A 15,489-nucleotide genomic window follows, 5' to 3' on the forward strand; every position below is an offset into this window, starting at 1 on the left:
CCAACCCGGGCGGCAACTTAGCTCAATATAACCCTCACTGTCTCGGATGCATTCTCCCTGACCTGACAGCATGATGGGTCGATCGCAACAACCGAATTGCTCACAAATGTAGGTGTCATGTATGGGTACTGTATCCCTGTCTTCAGGTCTTCATACAACGAATCATTCACACCACATCCAACCCCGCATATTCTCCAGCTAGCCACCAGTTCTCCCTTGATACGTAGTGTGATGGTAAGGGTTGTAGACTATTGTCAGTCTGTGGAACACGCATCAGAAAGCAACTAAGGTGGTCTGGGTGAACTATTACTAGCTCTAGATCCCAGTCATGATCTAATGGAAACCGTATTTCACTGCAACAATGTCATGAATATCAGACTGGCGTAGTTGAGCCAATTCTGATGATAGTGATGATGCATGCTAATGTTTGGGGAGACCGAACTTGGAGGATCTGCAGGAGCGGGATGGAATGCAAGGTACTTTTGTCAGGCGTATGAGGGGATTGAAATTTCAATGATACGATCCAGAGCTATATGGGTACGGTTGGCAAATATTGATGAGAATCCCCAATCTGGATGTCTTTTGGTAGTGTGGGATGGAGTAATCTATCTGCAAAATGTGACCATGGATAATTTGAGAATTAGAAAACAGTTATTTTACAATAAAATACGAGCTCAGAGAAGTAAATCTATGATGTCGTATTCTGGCAGATCGTTCGAGCCAGTTCAACTTTGGTCTCTTTGACGTCGATATGGTCATGGAGGCGAGCTTCTGTATCGCTTATAAACTCTCACATTTCTCCAAACATCACATCTCATTACCAGGTTCCTCATACTGTTCCAATTAAATTATCAGTGATCCAAGAAACCATACTGAAGAAAAACAACGAAAAACTAAGAAAAAAGAAAACAACAAAAAAAATGCCTGATTATAGCTCCCACTGGAAGGCGCTGGTCAAGGATTTACGAGTCCTTGGCAGCATTTCCATCGATTCCTACTGCGATCGCCTGTACAACAAGGCAAGAGCAAGCCGCAGGGCAAAACACCTATCGAAATACCTCGGCCGACGGGACAGATACCCACCAGATGACGTCCATGCCGATGAAGAGACGCTGGATGGATTAAACATTTTCACTCTCATCGGGAGACTGACCGATGCCTCAATGGCTAAGGCCGTTTCCAATGTAGACGACAAGCAGGATACCCTTGGATTGAAGAAATTCATCAATCCTGTGAGTATTGACCATCTACTGTGCCGTCAGAAGGTCACTGATTGTTATTCAGACTAATGCAGAGAGAACTGATCTCCAACTCGCCACCAATCTGTTCTCCTTTTGCCTCGCGGAGCATATCAACTTCAATGAACACTCTTCCATCCATCGATCTCTGCATGATCTGGGAGCCCTCCAGGGCTTTGCAAAATACGTTCATAAGAAGGCCAAGGACCCGTTCTTCATCAGAGAGCAGATAGTGCACGACAAAGACGTCAGCAACCATTTCTTCAGTGTCTGTGTGCTCTTCATCTGCGATTATCTGGAGAAAAGAACCAGTGAACCCGACATTTGGGGCGCAGAGCCCCTCCCTGCGTACGATGACAAGTACAAAGAGAGTCCAAGTTTCAGTATCGTCAAGGAATGGGAGAGATATATGTGGGAAAACGGAGGTAAGACGGACGAAAAGGAGATGGACAAGATCGTCGAGTTCTGTGGTAAGGTCAGCTCGGGTGTATTCTGCCCCCCCACCACCACAGGCCGGTTGGAGCCCCAGCCAGCATGGGATGTCATCGATGGCTTGCACAAGCACATTATCGAGTCTTCATCACCATCTGAGACGAATGACATATATGTCCAACATGTCAAAGATAGTATTGAGCGACAGAAGCATCACAAAGATACCATCAACGCTTGGAAGTCGTATTGCGTCCAGATGCAGAAGTCTTGGCAACTGAATATCGCATCGGAATGGCAGAATGCGACGAGCTCGGGCCTGGCTCAGCATGACCAAGGATTGATCCAGTGGATCAGAGATGGTGAGTCAAGCTACTCTTTGCAAGGTGGTGGAGTGAAGAACGTACTGATACTGGGCAGGTTGGGGCTTTGAGTTTGACCGTGTTGATGCAAGCGAACGCATCTTCACCAAGCTTCCTTCGTTCGCCCATCCTGAAGCCAACGGGATGGGTGTTGTTGCTGGGACCCAGATCTCCCTGGCAACTGGAGGCTCAGTGGCAGTCGAGCAGTTGAGTCCTGAGGCTCCCATCCTGACTCACCGGGAGTCGAAGGACCAATCGAACGTCGACATCAGTGCATCTACCGTAGGACTGTCTCTCGTGGGATTTAGTGAGTTCAACAGCAACAGTACTCGTTCACTCTGCTAATCCGAGTTAGACGGCGAGAAACCCTTTGCTTCCGATGCTCAAGTCTTCCATACTTCAACCGGTCTTCGAGCTGTCAATCCAGATGTCGCCAGACGTCTCAACCCACTCGCAAAGATTGGCAAGTTGAAGGTTGGCCATGTTCTCTACAGACGGAAGAAGGGACCACCAAATGGCATCACTGCGTATGAGTATCAGGAGATCAAATCCATCGAAATTGCACCCTCGGACTCACAACCTGTTTACAATGTGCTGGGATCTAACCTTCCATCGTACCATGCAAATGGGTACTTAGTGAACACCAATAATGTTGAGGTAAGCAAGTTCCTTTCCCCATGCGAGTCGAGTAAAAGTGAAGTGAAGGTAACAAGAGCTTTTACTATAGATTGACCTCGCCACCGCTGCCGAATCATTGAAACAGATCCCCGCGAGCCAGTTGATGATATTCCTATCATCAATCCCAGAGTTGGCGAATGTATTCAGGCAGTATGATATCAGGACAATCCACGAACGGGTTACTGGGGAGCTTTATGGGAGTAAGAGACTTCCTGCCAACGGGAACGACACATTCACAAATTCACAATTTGTCTCTCCCGATGAACGAAACAAAGCCATATACACAAGTGCCTGGGCGAGAAGCTCTGGTATTTCCATTGAATGCCTGGACCTCCGACTCGAATTGAGGAGCAGCAAACAAATAGGAAGCCATAGTTTACCAGCTGTCCGGATTGTGGACGGCATTTTGGTTTTGGATGAGCACCCTCAACACTCTGCTGTCTTTGACCAGGGCCGCAGGACTTTCCGGTGGTCTCGAAAACTCCCAGAAGGCGGAAAATGGGGGTTTGAACATGGATCATTGCGAATCTATCCAGATGGTACTGGCGGATGCGGTGCTATTCAACTGTCGTCCTCCATGGATGCGGTCGACATTTCCCCCAATTCTCTAGTCCCATTCCACGCAGTTCCACCATCAGCTGCTGCGAACAAGACAAAAGACGGTGAATCTCATCCATATGCGTCGGGCAACTCCTTAATCATCGAGCCCCAGTTCTATGCAAAGCTAAAGTACGACAAAAGCAAATGGCCCAAGGATGCTCCCAAGCCAACCAGCCCTGATCTTATTGATGGAGACAAAGTCGAGATTGCGATTTATTACAGTGAGCAAAAGGGGACCGAATTGACGTTGTCAGTTCCCGTGCTTGATAAGCTACAGAATGATATCAACCAGAAGTTTGGTTCTAATCTTAGCACCTTCTACTCAACCACGATTACTTCCACCAAGGATGGCTTTCAGGCCAATATTGAAGTGGATAACGCGTCTATAATGCCTTTTATTTCCAGTGCAGGAGCGGATATATCGAGTAATTTCAACCTGGATTTCAAATCCACTCTAGGGATTGACTCCAAATTGCCGCTTCTGTTTCAGTCGATGCAAATCGACTTTGATATGGATGAACGCGAGGCGACCGGGGCCGTTTTCGAGTATAATCCTCTGATGCGTGGACTCAATGGAGATCGGTATGGAGGAACCCTATTAATAATCTTATTTTTGGTTGCTAACTAGTTCGGAATCACTTAATAGCCATTTTCTAAAGGGTCGTATGGGAATCTCGAATGAGCTCGGAGCACCTAGTACAGCGGAAATGCGCAGTACAATCTCGAAAAGCTTCGCCAAAGCCTACCCTAGCCCTGGTGTATCTCAGAATGAGCGGGTAATCGGTCAACCTGCTCCTATCACTAAGGATCTCGATGCCTATACTGATCGCACGGTGGACGGCCTGAAAAAGATTGACTATAAGGATCAAAATGTACGTTAATCGATCCTTTATCCCCTGGCAGGCCAATTGTTGAATTTCAGAAGGCCAAGTTCTCTAACAGCGATCTACATAGGTACATAACGCATCGCAAAGTATCCTGTTAAACACACTATACTACCATATGACGGATAAGCAGAGAGATATATTGAAAGTGACGAAGCCCAAGCTACCCACAGATCTTGCTGATGGTTTACCACAAAAGATCCAAGATTTCTTGCAGAAGGAGTACGCTCCTGCATTCATTGGCCAGATGACCTCGACGGTGAAAGACTACGAAAAGGAACTCGAGGAACCAGAGAAGGAGAAGATCTGGTACTGGTTCCAAGGCCAAGTAAGTTCAATCATTTTCTGTTCGATAGGACTCTCCTAAATAATCTTGACAGGGCGACAAATGCATGTCCAAACGGCAGGAATACAGTGATCTCAATAACCTCACTGCCATCGAGGCCGTTAAGCAAATCCATGAAAGAGATTTGGCCCCTTACATGGGCACTGTGACGGACGCCAAAATGTGGGCCAAGAAGCTGTACGATGATATGATCGATGAATGGAATGTTTCTCTTTATGCGATGAAATGCGCAGACAATGGAGTATGAGTCTCCCTTTCCAAAGTCTGCAGACAAAATGGTTAACTTTTTGGCTCTTTAGGGATACATTCAAATTAATAAGATTTGCATGTTACTCAATGTACTAGACCCAGAGGTCAACTTTGCAGAGGAATGGTTTGAGAAAGTCATTCCCGTAGTGAGGCACAAGCATCTCACATACCCTTGGATTGGCCCCGATGAAGCGCCAAACAAGCAGTTCATCGAAGACGCGATGCGCAACTTGATTTTGGCAGTTTTCAGGGGAGATAAGGACATCACACCGGCTATCCGTGCTGGACTCCTCAAGGATTTGGAGGATTTCGAGAAAGCGAATAACATACAGGTGGTGAGCGATATGACGCAGCGAGCGAACAATATCATGACAAAGATGGCTGTGTTCAATGCGGAAATCTCCAAATGGCTTTCATCCATTGCCCAGGTTGTCAAGAAGGCGTTCAACGGGACCAGAATGTTCACATGGATGGGGCAAGCATTCGAAAAGGTAGCAAGTAAGGTTACAGGGATCGTGAATGCGCGGCTCATGAAGGGGATTGGAGTTCTAGCCATGGTAAGTTGTCTGTGCCCTGAACGGGATAAAGAAAAAAAGCAGATGGAAATGAGCTTAACGTTACATCATAGGGAGCCTTCTATCTTTTCCAGATCGGATATAGCGTTTTGAACTTGTATCAGAACTGGGATAAGCTGCGCGACGATCAGCGGGCGACAATCATGATGGAAACAATCAGGGTTCTCTGCGATGCAGCTGGCAAGGCAAAGGGTGCGTGGGATCGGTACAAGAAGACCGGAGAACCTACTAAACCACAGGACTTTTTGGATTCAACCGAGCTAGATCAACAGACTGGAAAGAACCTTGGATCCCAGGCTAAGGGGCTGGATGAAATGGGCGAGAAGGTTTATGGCAAGAAGGGATTGCGGAAAATTGTTTCCGAAGGCATGGCAGAAAAGGCACCGACCTCAAAGATGAAGAAAGTGCTCAGATGGAACGAGAGCCGCGAGAGCATCCCGGAAGGACTTCCTGGCGATGGTGCGAAGGTGGCTAAGAAGTTCAGCATCCAGGGCAACTTTCTCCGCATTTTGAATGCGGCCATTGGCATTGGGGTGACAGTTTGCATGACCTTCAGGTGGGCACACCCGCTACCCAGTATCAAAACCATGCTTATAGCTGATTAACAACAGTTTGATCCGCAACTGGGACGATTTGACTACTGTCGGGAAGATTCTGGAGACTGCCACGCTCATTATCCAGTTCCTCACTGTCGTGATCGACATCATCGAAGTGGGCAGTGCCGTTGGCCTGTTCGCTGTCACCGGAACACTAGCAGTCGCTCTTCCTATAATTGGGGCGGTTCTGGCAGTTCTGGGGATCATTGTCATGATATTGGGCTTCTTCCTGAACACTCAAGCACAACATACACCCCCCGATCCAGTCAAAGTATACATTAAGAACGAGGTAAAGTCTCTAGTGAAGAATTGGGTTGATGCCCCAAAGAACCGGCTCACGTACGACGTCCAGCCACAAAGCATTGGCTCTGGGAAACAAAGTGCACTCAATATCAACGTGACCAACAAGACAAGCAGCGAAGTGACCCTTCATAATTCATCAGTGACCATCACCAGTGGCACAGATGAAGTCTGTCTATTCAAAGAGCAAACAATCGAACTGGTCAAGAGCACCGATCCCAAGAAAGACGCCCCCGGTCACGTTTACCTCAATGCGGCTACAGTGGGCGGAAGTCTCAGCAAGACCGATCTAGGGACCACGTCCGAGTACCACAAGTACACACTTGACATTTTCGGTCCGGAAAAGAAAGAGGAAAAGTCATTTGAGAATTTGGTCCTTAAACCGAATCAGACGTTTACGGCCAAATGGTCGGGGACTGTGAACAAAGCGGGCTACTGTCTGGTTGATATCGTAGAGAGGTGGGTTAAGGATAATGCTCACAGTCAGGTCCCAATTACGAGGACTTAGGGCCAGAATGTGGTTGAGATATTTGTTGAAATATAGGAATGATATGACGTAGAATGAATGGATTGTTTGTTATGTCTCCGAGGATTATATCATACCATTTCCAGGGTTTTAGTTGTAGAAACCACACTATTACCGTGTCGACCGTACATGAGGACAGAAAGAAAAAGAAGAAAAATGATAAGAAAAAAGCAAGATTGCATTACGATGGCCTCCAAGGCTCCAAGTCATTTGATATGACTATTATCGATGTACATGCATTCTATTCTCCACATTTTAATACATCAAGATGCCGGAAGTAGATAATTTCCATATGCTGATTTGATGATGACCAAATTGAAGGCAGTGGGATCAAGATACTGCCGACTCTTGTTTACCCCAATGGCAGATTAGATCGTGATGTAACCTGCAAGGAGTAAGCAGGGTACCAAAGGTTAATCAAACCAATCCATGTAATTTGATCCCTGCTGTTGTGGTCTAGCGTTCTCATTATTTCCTGGGCGATTCTGGCTCGAGGCGCGTGCAGTCGTGCGTTGAAGACGTGTAGGAGACGACTGGCGAGGAACGTTTCCAGACCTAACGACACCAAAAACTGGCTGAGCTTGATGTCGGGGCTTTGGCAATGCCGGCCCAGGGGTGGTGGCGGCTTTGTGGCTTTCTGTTTTGGTATCGGTCGGCGGGGTGTTGGTCCCGATGGGGAATTTGTCTCTCAGCATTGTGTCACCTTGGGGGATGGGATTACCCCATTTGAGAAACATGTTCATGACTTCGGTGTAGTTTGGCACGCTGAAGTTTTGGAGTTTGGTGAATTGTACTTTGAGCATGCCGTTGTCGAAGTAGCCCTGGATAATCCGGGCATGAGTGGGCATTAAAAAGGATACAATCTGAACCTGTGAAAGATATTTCTATCAGTATGGATTGGAATTTATATCCAGCGGTGAACGACAGGGCTAACGAACCGGAAAGATCATATGGAGGCTGTCGTTAGGTAGGGTCTGCCAATGCAGCGCAGCCGTCTGCACTTTCATACCCCCCACCATCTAGCTAACCAACATTTCGAGCTCAGACACGGTGATACGGTCATCCTCACCGTCATTCTCACTCGCCACCACGAGGGTACGGTGCGAGCTTCGCTGCTGCAGATATTCTGAAGCGGCCTCGATGGAAGCCCTGCGACCGTCACGATAAATCACTTTCTCGCCTCCATTCGCCCCTGCAGATCTATATTCAAGCCCAAGGAATCAGACAGTCAGATAAAATAAAACCCGGTATTCTTGTGCAACCGAAATGGAGTGGAAAGAACTTACCGGATATTTTCAGCTAGGGGTTGAAACTTTTCCCAGAGAGCACTTGCGTATTCCATGTAGGTGGCCACCAAAGAATCACGCCGTCCTCTAGCACCAGAAAGCTTCTCCAGCCAGCTCCCAGGGTACCAAGTGAACTCATCGAGTTCAACCCCTGTTTCCGCTATTCTGTACTCCTTTCGCGGTGTAGGACGAAAATACGAACTGGTCAAGTTCGATGTAGTCCCAGAACCAAAGTCTAGAGTGGAGTATTCTATCCCCAAGACATGGTTCTCCTCATCTGTGAGGTATGTCTTGTTGACAGTTTGAAGATGTGCATACAAGCCTCTGACAGCCATATGCCTTGAGAGATAGGCACGGACTGTTGGATGGTGTTTTGAAAGGTGTGTATCGCTCATTTTGCTTTTGTTTGGTCGGGGTTCTTTTGAAGTAAGGTGATAGTGATAAAGACAAGATTATTCGGTATGGTAGATTCCGTTTGAGGTAGGATGATGGATAGTTATAAATGAGAAAGAACATAGCTCTTCTGATATTAGGCTCCGCATTTTCATAGGCAGCAGCAAGGAATGATGAAGGTTGTTCACGAGATGGTGGTGTAGGAGGAGAGATACAGGGCAGCAGTTGGTGCCTGAGGCATACAAAAAAGCTTGGTATGCCTCCATGTATGAATAGAGCATAACGAACAGTTTATAACATCAATTTAGGATACTCAACTCTTTGACTCCGAAAGCACCATGCAGTTCTGTCTGCATCTTGGGATTAGCTGATCTTCCTGACGTCGAGGGTGGAACTGTATGTGGGACTGGAATCGAAATAAAGGCTTCACTCTAAACCCTTTGTGGTATGTCCCTTGAGAAACTGAGTCAGCTTGCGGCATGAGCCAATCAGAAGTGAGCTTCACAAGAGGTACTGCATATTCTCGTCCGGTCTGCTGAGGAGAATTCTGGGGAATTTCTTTGTCAATTGAATATATTTTGGTTACTGCTATGTCAAATCTGCAATCAATATCATACTGACTTCCACCACAGCTTAGAGCTCTGGAAAAGAATTCATTTTCAGAAAGATATCATCTGTACTGAAAGTGATACTGAGATGGATGATGATATGGAGTGGACTTCAACTGTCTGGGATTATGCACGAGGATTGCACCTGTCAGTGGCAGGGCAGTCTGCTTTACTGATTCTTGTGCTGGTCATTTGGTCTCTCTGGAAATACAAAAGGGCAAGTCTAGAAATCTACAACACTGATGGGATACTGACATTTCATCATTACAAGACCAGCGCAAGCCCTGAAACCATCGACTTGGACCCGAAACGATATCCTCGAACCGAACCTCTGAAAGACTTTCATCTAGCTTCATCAGAGACACCTGCGTTTCGGCCATTTAAACCAAAATATCATTTGACAATGGGTGAGTCTCCTATAGTATCAACGTCCTTATAGTTCGGATGCTAACCCTGCTGTCCCGAATCCACAGGCCTGGAGTCCTTAGATCCAAGTGACCTTTTGATATTCGATAGAACCTACACAGAGCGCATCGCCCTTCGACGCTCCCTGCTTCAAAAATACCCAGATGAGATTGTCGGAGTCACCAACCCCGAGAATGCACGTATTCAACTGGCGGTACGGGAACTGTACGGCTATCTATTCGAAATATACCTCCCCTCACGATATCCCACGATATTCAAGACCTGCTATGATCAGCATGGCTCCACCAGTGTCGAGAACCTCATAACGCACAAGATCATGTCAACAGGCAAAGAAAAACCAAAATCCCTGCATACTATGCTACAAATAATTGCAGAGAATATCGATGAAGACTTCTTCATACTTTTGCCCCATCATCAAAGCAACCCAGATGAGACTTATTATCACCTGGAAGCATATTCAGCTTGCTTTCCGTCTGGATTCAAGCCTCGGGATAAAATGGGCAAGAGTCTAGCAGGGATCCATGGTCCAGTCCCAGGATACAAGGAAAAGCTGCAGAAGAGTATGGACCGATTCTTCTCACGGCTTGAGGCCGGAAAATGTGTGAAACGGGTAAACTGGAGTGTCACTGTCGATGAAGAGCTCTTTTCCAACTTTGATAAAAGCAGCCCAGCAATGGAGGGGAAGCTGGATCGTCTAGATGTCCAAGACTTGGACTTGGATAAGGTATGTGCTATGTAGAAGTGGGACTTCAATATGCTTATATCTCTAGACGTTCCTGCGGTGCGAGCGGCAAACCCTTCATCGTCTTCCCACTTCCGGTGCGATAGTCTTTGCTTTTCACACATACCTTGATCGGATTGAGGATATAAAGAAAGAAGGGAGTGGAGAGGATCTTGCTTTGGCGATTGATGGATTAGAGGAAGGAAGCGTACCGGACATGTTCAAATATAAGAATGGCGAGAAATGGGCGGGAGCCATAAGGGAATTTCTGAGACAGTAGTAGATCATGCAAATAAGAGGTGGAATAGTAGTTATTCACGATACTTCAAACTTTAGTTCAAATACAGCGTACTTTCATCCTGCTAGATGGTTGGTGTTGCTGCCTGATATATCAGGCTTTACTTTCCCGTTCTACGAGTGGGGATTTTCTTTGTTCTCCTCCCACCACATCTGCTGTCAATATCGTCTACACCTTCAGCATGTAAAGCACATCCATCCTTTCTAGTATGCAGTGTTCTGTGATTTATTTGGCCTGATATTCTGGTTATAAATCCACCATCCTTAGGTATGCTAAACGTTCGAATTGATTCATTGCCGTCAGACCGTAAAACGGCACTCAAAAGTGAGTTTGCCACATGTTTCAAAGTATCCGTGATGCAGCCGATGCTGACCTTCCAGGTTGCTCTTCGTGCGATAGAAGACGCATAAAATGTGATCGAACTCTGCCACAATGTAGGAAATGCACTATTCGCGGGATACAATGTCCAGGGTTCAATTCTGTCCGGCTTAAATGGGGTCAGGGCGTCGCCAGTAGAGGCCCTTTGGCTGGAAGGAATATTCCTGTTCAACATGCCAGCGCAGAAAGTATTACATTGTCTGTCGATACGAACTCTCGACTCTCTGCACCAATTCCTTCTCCAACGAGAGACTGCGGTCTTGTCGACAGTCATTCACGTTTAATTTTATCACACAAACTCTTTGCCCACTTCAATGTCAACGTTGCTCCCAGATTGACCTGGATCGACAGTCCAGACCATCCGTGGCGAAAGATTGTTGTTCCTCTTGCACAGCGTTGTCCGTCTCTTTCTATGGCCATTCTCAGTGCTGCTGCTGCCCACTTACTCTTCACATCTACTGGCGACGTACCCGATACGGCGGCAATCGAGACTATAGGTCACCATTTGCGGGATACATGTATCCGAGACCTTACCAAGGCAATTAGCGCTGAATTGGAGGGATATACAAGGCAACAGGCCAATGATTCTTCGTTCCTCGTCCAAATTCTAGCGACAACGCTCGTTCTATGCTACAGAGAAATAGTGGTTCCCGATTCCACCGATTGGAGCCTTCATCTGCATGCCTGTCGCATTCTCATCGAGAGACAGAAATGGAGAGGAGATCGGCCAGGCGCAGTTGCAGCCTTCTTGATCAAGGAGGTCGCCGATCTAGAAGTCTTTCGCAGCATTGGCACCTTTACCACCGGGGAGGGTTCTTCGACTCTACTACTACCGCAATCAATATTTGGCAATCACTTTCGAACTTTCACGGGTCTTATCTATGAGATTACTGCCGAGGAGAGACGACGACACGAACTTGCCATGAACCATCAACACCTTCCCCAAATGAACATGAATATTTGGCAAATCAAGGCAAGACAGGCCTGTAACCAGGCCTCGGCTGATACAACCTGGCTAGCATCTCACGGGGAACATATGCAGAATCGGGTGAACGCTCTCATACAGGCATATTACTACACGACTCTCATATACAGCTACCAGGCGTTGGCTCCTCTCCCGGAGACGGCAGTACTAATCCAAACTTTAGTCTCCCAGCTATTCGATGAGATCGAAGTCTTCACAGCTGATACAATACATATTATATCACACAACATCTTCCTACCACTCTTTATTGCAGGAACCGAAAGCTGGGCAGACAGCGCAAGACAAGGCATGATTGAACGACTTTTTCAAAGTCTAGTTTCTGCGACTGGAGTCTGGTGCAATTATAGTGCCATGCATTTCCTGAGAGCTTTCTGGGCGCGAGCTGAATATCATGGGATTGGGAAGTGGATACAGTATGCGAGGGAGAATGAGAGAGGGAAAAGTCAGTTTTTGATTTTTTAGGTATATATCAGGATATAGAGACTGATTTTGTGAGTTTGCTGAACTGCATATTAGAAGTAAAAAATAATAGTTAATTATAGAAACAGTAGTCATTTCCTATCATGACGTTAATCCTAGTTTCAGTTGACTTGAGATCGCCTATGCATGGCATCAGATCGTAAGGGGATATAGACTAAGAGAGCTGCACCTTATAGAGTTGTGATGGATATAAACACTGTCTGACCGAAATTTCATCTCAGTCCATCGAGATTGTCTGCTTTAAATATGAATCTTCTCTCCATCCTGCCAATCTTGCTCCTTTGGGTAATCCGGGGATGTCAGCGTGTTTGTTCTGCGGGGTTGCAACCAACCAACTTCTCCAACTCTCCATCTTGTCTTCCCCCTTGCCTTCTCACCGCATGGCTGCCACGCTATTGTCCTCTCTTGACTCTCTTAATGTCTTATATCTTCCCAAATAACTTCATGGATCGTCTTGATCCCGGATAAAATAAATGCTAAACGCAAACACAACCCGTCGCTCGTCCCGCCCCAACCTGCGCCAGATCCGTCCTGAGCACGCCATCCCCCCGATCACTTGCCCATCCATGGCCAACCACATGAACGCACCCACGATCAGACATCCGGCTGTCGGTATATTCCTCCAGTTGGTTAGTTCAGATGATTTCCAGATGCGGGTTTTTGTTGTTATCGCCGTGTCAATCCTGCCCTGTTGTTGGCTGCGGTGAAACGAAACTTCAGATGACCTTTTTTCTTGCAGCTGCTGGACCATAGCTTCAGCAATAAACGTGGTCTGAGATCGAGGCTTATCGCCGGTCGGGCCATTTGTTTCTCATTTCTTTTTCGTCCGTTTCTGGTTGATCTAAGGCTGGATGAGGATTTTGGACCCCGTCTTGATGTAGGATGACACGCGGACCGTCAATCACGCAACGGCAGGGATTATCCTGATGATTTTCTCCAGATGTATTTAAAAGGCGTTGATTCCGGCTATTTAATCTATCGTTTGCTCGGTATCCTCCAGTCATCTTACTTTGTGCTACGGTCTTGTTTGATCCAAGCCTTGTCAGATCTCTTAACATGGGCCGACGACTTGGCCTCGTGCGGGCCGTCTACCTGGTCTCTGCCAGTTGCATGGGCTCTTTTGCCTTTGCTTTTGATACTGGTGTTATTAGTACGTGGACATGCAGATATTCATAGATCTATATTAACCTAAGCAGGTGGTGTTCTCACGCTGGCATCTTTCCGAAATGATTTTCGATACACCAAAGCGCAACAGACAAACATCAACTCTAATGCTGTTTCGATCCTACAGGCCGGTGCTTTCTTCGGTTGCTTCTTCACCATGCCCATCGCTGCGCGACTCGGTCGACGATTAGGTCTCATCCTTAGCTCTATTGTGTTCTCAATCGGTACTATCCTGCAAGTCATAAATTCACACACCATCGGGACTTTCTATGCGGGTCGGGTTGTCGCAGGTCTTGGGATCGGTGCGGCAACGGTCATTATTCCCATGTATGCGGCTGAGATGTCTCCCAAGGAGTTTCGTGGTCGACTCGGTGCTTGTTTCCAGCTGTTTTTCGCGCTGGGAGTTATGGTCGCATACTGGGTGACATATGCAGTTTCCAAGGATCAACCGGAAGCTACAAAGCAGTGGCAGATCGCACTGGGTTTGCAATTACTCCCATCGACATTGCTCCTGATTGGAATGTGCACCGTCAAGGAGAGCGCGCGTTGGCTGGCGTCCAAGGGTAAAATGGACAAGGCATGGGAATCCCTGAAATGGGTCCGCGGAGGCGACGAGACCGAGGAGGTGCGCAAGGAATTTGATGAGATTATCGCTGGTATTGAAGAGGAAGCCCGGGTCCGGGATAGCTTTACAGTCAAGGAGCTTTTGCTACCAGCCAATCGGTACCGAATCTTCATCGCCATCTCGATCCAGCTGTGTGCGCAGTTGACGGGTAATACGTCGCTGGCGTACTATGCCACACAGATCTTCAGCGCAGTCGGAGCGGGTGGCTCGGCCAAGTTGGTAACTGGGTTCTTCGGGTTGGTCAAGGTTGTTGGTGTTTGCATATTCCAGCTCTTCGTGTTGGACCGGATTGGCCGCCGAGTGCCCTTCATGGTAGGAGCTGGAGCGATGGGCTCATTCATGCTCATCATCGCATGTGTGCTGGCCACACATCCGACCAAGTCGAGCGATTCGGGAAGTACGGGACCGACTAGCGCTGGAATCGCGATGATCATCATGACCTACGCTGAAGCATTTTCCTTCAACATGTCCTGGGGACCGCTCCCATGGCTTTATGTTGGAGAGATGTTCTCGAGCCGGACTCGAACTATCGGAGTGGCAGTTGGTGCAGGTTCGTCCTCTTTGAGATGACGATGGGGATTCTTTTGGCTGACAAGATACATAGCATCGCAATGGCTATTCAACTTCATGATGTCGCAAGTGACGCCGCATGCCATCAATAACATCGGATGGAGAATGTTCCTGATGTTTGCGATCTTCAACTATGCGATTATCGGGTATTCGTGGTTGTTCCTGAAGGAGGTGAGTATATATCTCGTGCTGACTCAGAGTCAATTGGCTAACGATAATAGACCTCGAACCACTCATTGGAAGAGATGCAACATGTATTCGGTGGTGATGAAAGGACAGTCGAAGAGGAAAAGGGAGTCGAACCGGTAGAGAAGGTGGATAGTCAACAGGGCAAAGAAGTGAAGTGATTGACTACATAATGCTAATTATATGATATGAAATTGGACATGCAGATTCAGTCGAAATACAAATTTGACATGGACCATTCCGAATATACAACCCTGTCCCATAGTAAGATCTAAAGGTATTCACATGATGATATAATTTCAATTTATTCACCTCGACACTACAAGTTGTGACAATGAATGCTGACTATATTACTTCTCATTCACATCTCACCCTTTTCTATAAAACCCCAGAAGGAAGAATAATCCTTTCTTTCCTCTTCTCTTCTCCCATCACCCTTTCTTCGAATGCCTGAGTTGTTCTTCCTTCCCAGAATACAGAATGTTCTGTCTCTGCCTCTTTGAACCCTCTCAATACCACCTAGCCATGTCAAGACCTTTCCACGAAAGACTGGTCTTTGATCGGATTCATGGCGCTTTCCATTGAT

At 47.0% G+C, this 15,489-nt stretch overlaps 6 protein-coding genes across 6 annotated transcripts; 4 read left to right on the top strand and 2 right to left on the bottom strand.

Moving 5' to 3' along the window:
• The first annotated feature begins 738 nt into the window (after positions 1 to 738).
• Positions 739 to 6,848, top strand: ASPWEDRAFT_164796 (uncharacterized protein). Its single transcript, XM_040829891.1, has 11 exons — positions 739 to 1,232; positions 1,285 to 2,029; positions 2,088 to 2,336; positions 2,385 to 2,686; positions 2,757 to 3,889; positions 3,954 to 4,179; positions 4,262 to 4,519; positions 4,572 to 4,778; positions 4,837 to 5,343; positions 5,415 to 5,917; positions 5,973 to 6,848. The coding sequence occupies exons 1-11, from the start codon at positions 921 to 923 to the stop codon at positions 6,763 to 6,765; spliced, it is 5,235 nt and encodes a 1,744-aa protein (XP_040684213.1). The 5' UTR covers positions 739 to 920; the 3' UTR covers positions 6,766 to 6,848.
• Positions 6,849 to 6,981: 133 nt separating this feature from the next.
• Positions 6,982 to 7,848, bottom strand: ASPWEDRAFT_717328 (uncharacterized protein). Its single transcript, XM_040839197.1, has one exon. It carries the CDS (start codon positions 7,629 to 7,631, stop codon positions 7,197 to 7,199), a length of 435 nt encoding a protein of 144 aa, XP_040684214.1. The 5' UTR covers positions 7,632 to 7,848; the 3' UTR covers positions 6,982 to 7,196.
• ASPWEDRAFT_46145 (uncharacterized protein) lies at positions 7,796 to 8,829 on the bottom strand (the record flags this gene model as incomplete). Its single annotated transcript, XM_040836702.1, has 2 exons — positions 8,070 to 8,829; positions 7,796 to 7,983 (listed from the first exon to the last, which is right to left on the bottom strand). Coding segments are annotated over exons 1-2 (572 nt in total), but the record flags the coding sequence as incomplete, so codon positions are not given.
• Positions 8,830 to 8,860: 31 nt separating this feature from the next.
• ASPWEDRAFT_32707 (heme-dependent oxidative N-demethylase family protein) lies at positions 8,861 to 10,497 on the top strand (the record flags this gene model as incomplete). Its single annotated transcript, XM_040833706.1, has 4 exons — positions 8,861 to 8,907; positions 9,095 to 9,477; positions 9,544 to 10,220; positions 10,267 to 10,497. 4 exons carry the CDS (start codon positions 8,861 to 8,863, stop codon positions 10,495 to 10,497), a joined length of 1,338 nt encoding a protein of 445 aa, XP_040684216.1.
• A 142-nt stretch (positions 10,498 to 10,639) lies between these two features.
• Positions 10,640 to 12,435, top strand: ASPWEDRAFT_164800 (Zn(II)2Cys6 transcription factor). The gene is made up of 2 exons (XM_040829892.1): positions 10,640 to 10,839; positions 10,896 to 12,435. Exons 1-2 carry the CDS (start codon positions 10,785 to 10,787, stop codon positions 12,338 to 12,340), a joined length of 1,500 nt encoding a protein of 499 aa, XP_040684217.1. The 5' UTR covers positions 10,640 to 10,784; the 3' UTR covers positions 12,341 to 12,435.
• Positions 12,436 to 13,262: 827 nt separating this feature from the next.
• ASPWEDRAFT_717475 (putative MFS sugar transporter) lies at positions 13,263 to 15,344 on the top strand. Its single transcript, XM_040839198.1, has 3 exons — positions 13,263 to 13,508; positions 13,555 to 14,697; positions 14,752 to 15,344. Exons 1-3 carry the CDS (start codon positions 13,415 to 13,417, stop codon positions 15,024 to 15,026), a joined length of 1,512 nt encoding a protein of 503 aa, XP_040684218.1. The 5' UTR covers positions 13,263 to 13,414; the 3' UTR covers positions 15,027 to 15,344.
• Positions 15,345 to 15,489: the final 145 nt, after the last annotated feature.

This window comes from Aspergillus wentii (genome assembly GCF_001890725.1).
Source record: "Aspergillus wentii DTO 134E9 unplaced genomic scaffold ASPWEscaffold_9, whole genome shotgun sequence".
NCBI lineage: Eukaryota > Fungi > Ascomycota > Eurotiomycetes > Eurotiales > Aspergillaceae > Aspergillus > Aspergillus wentii.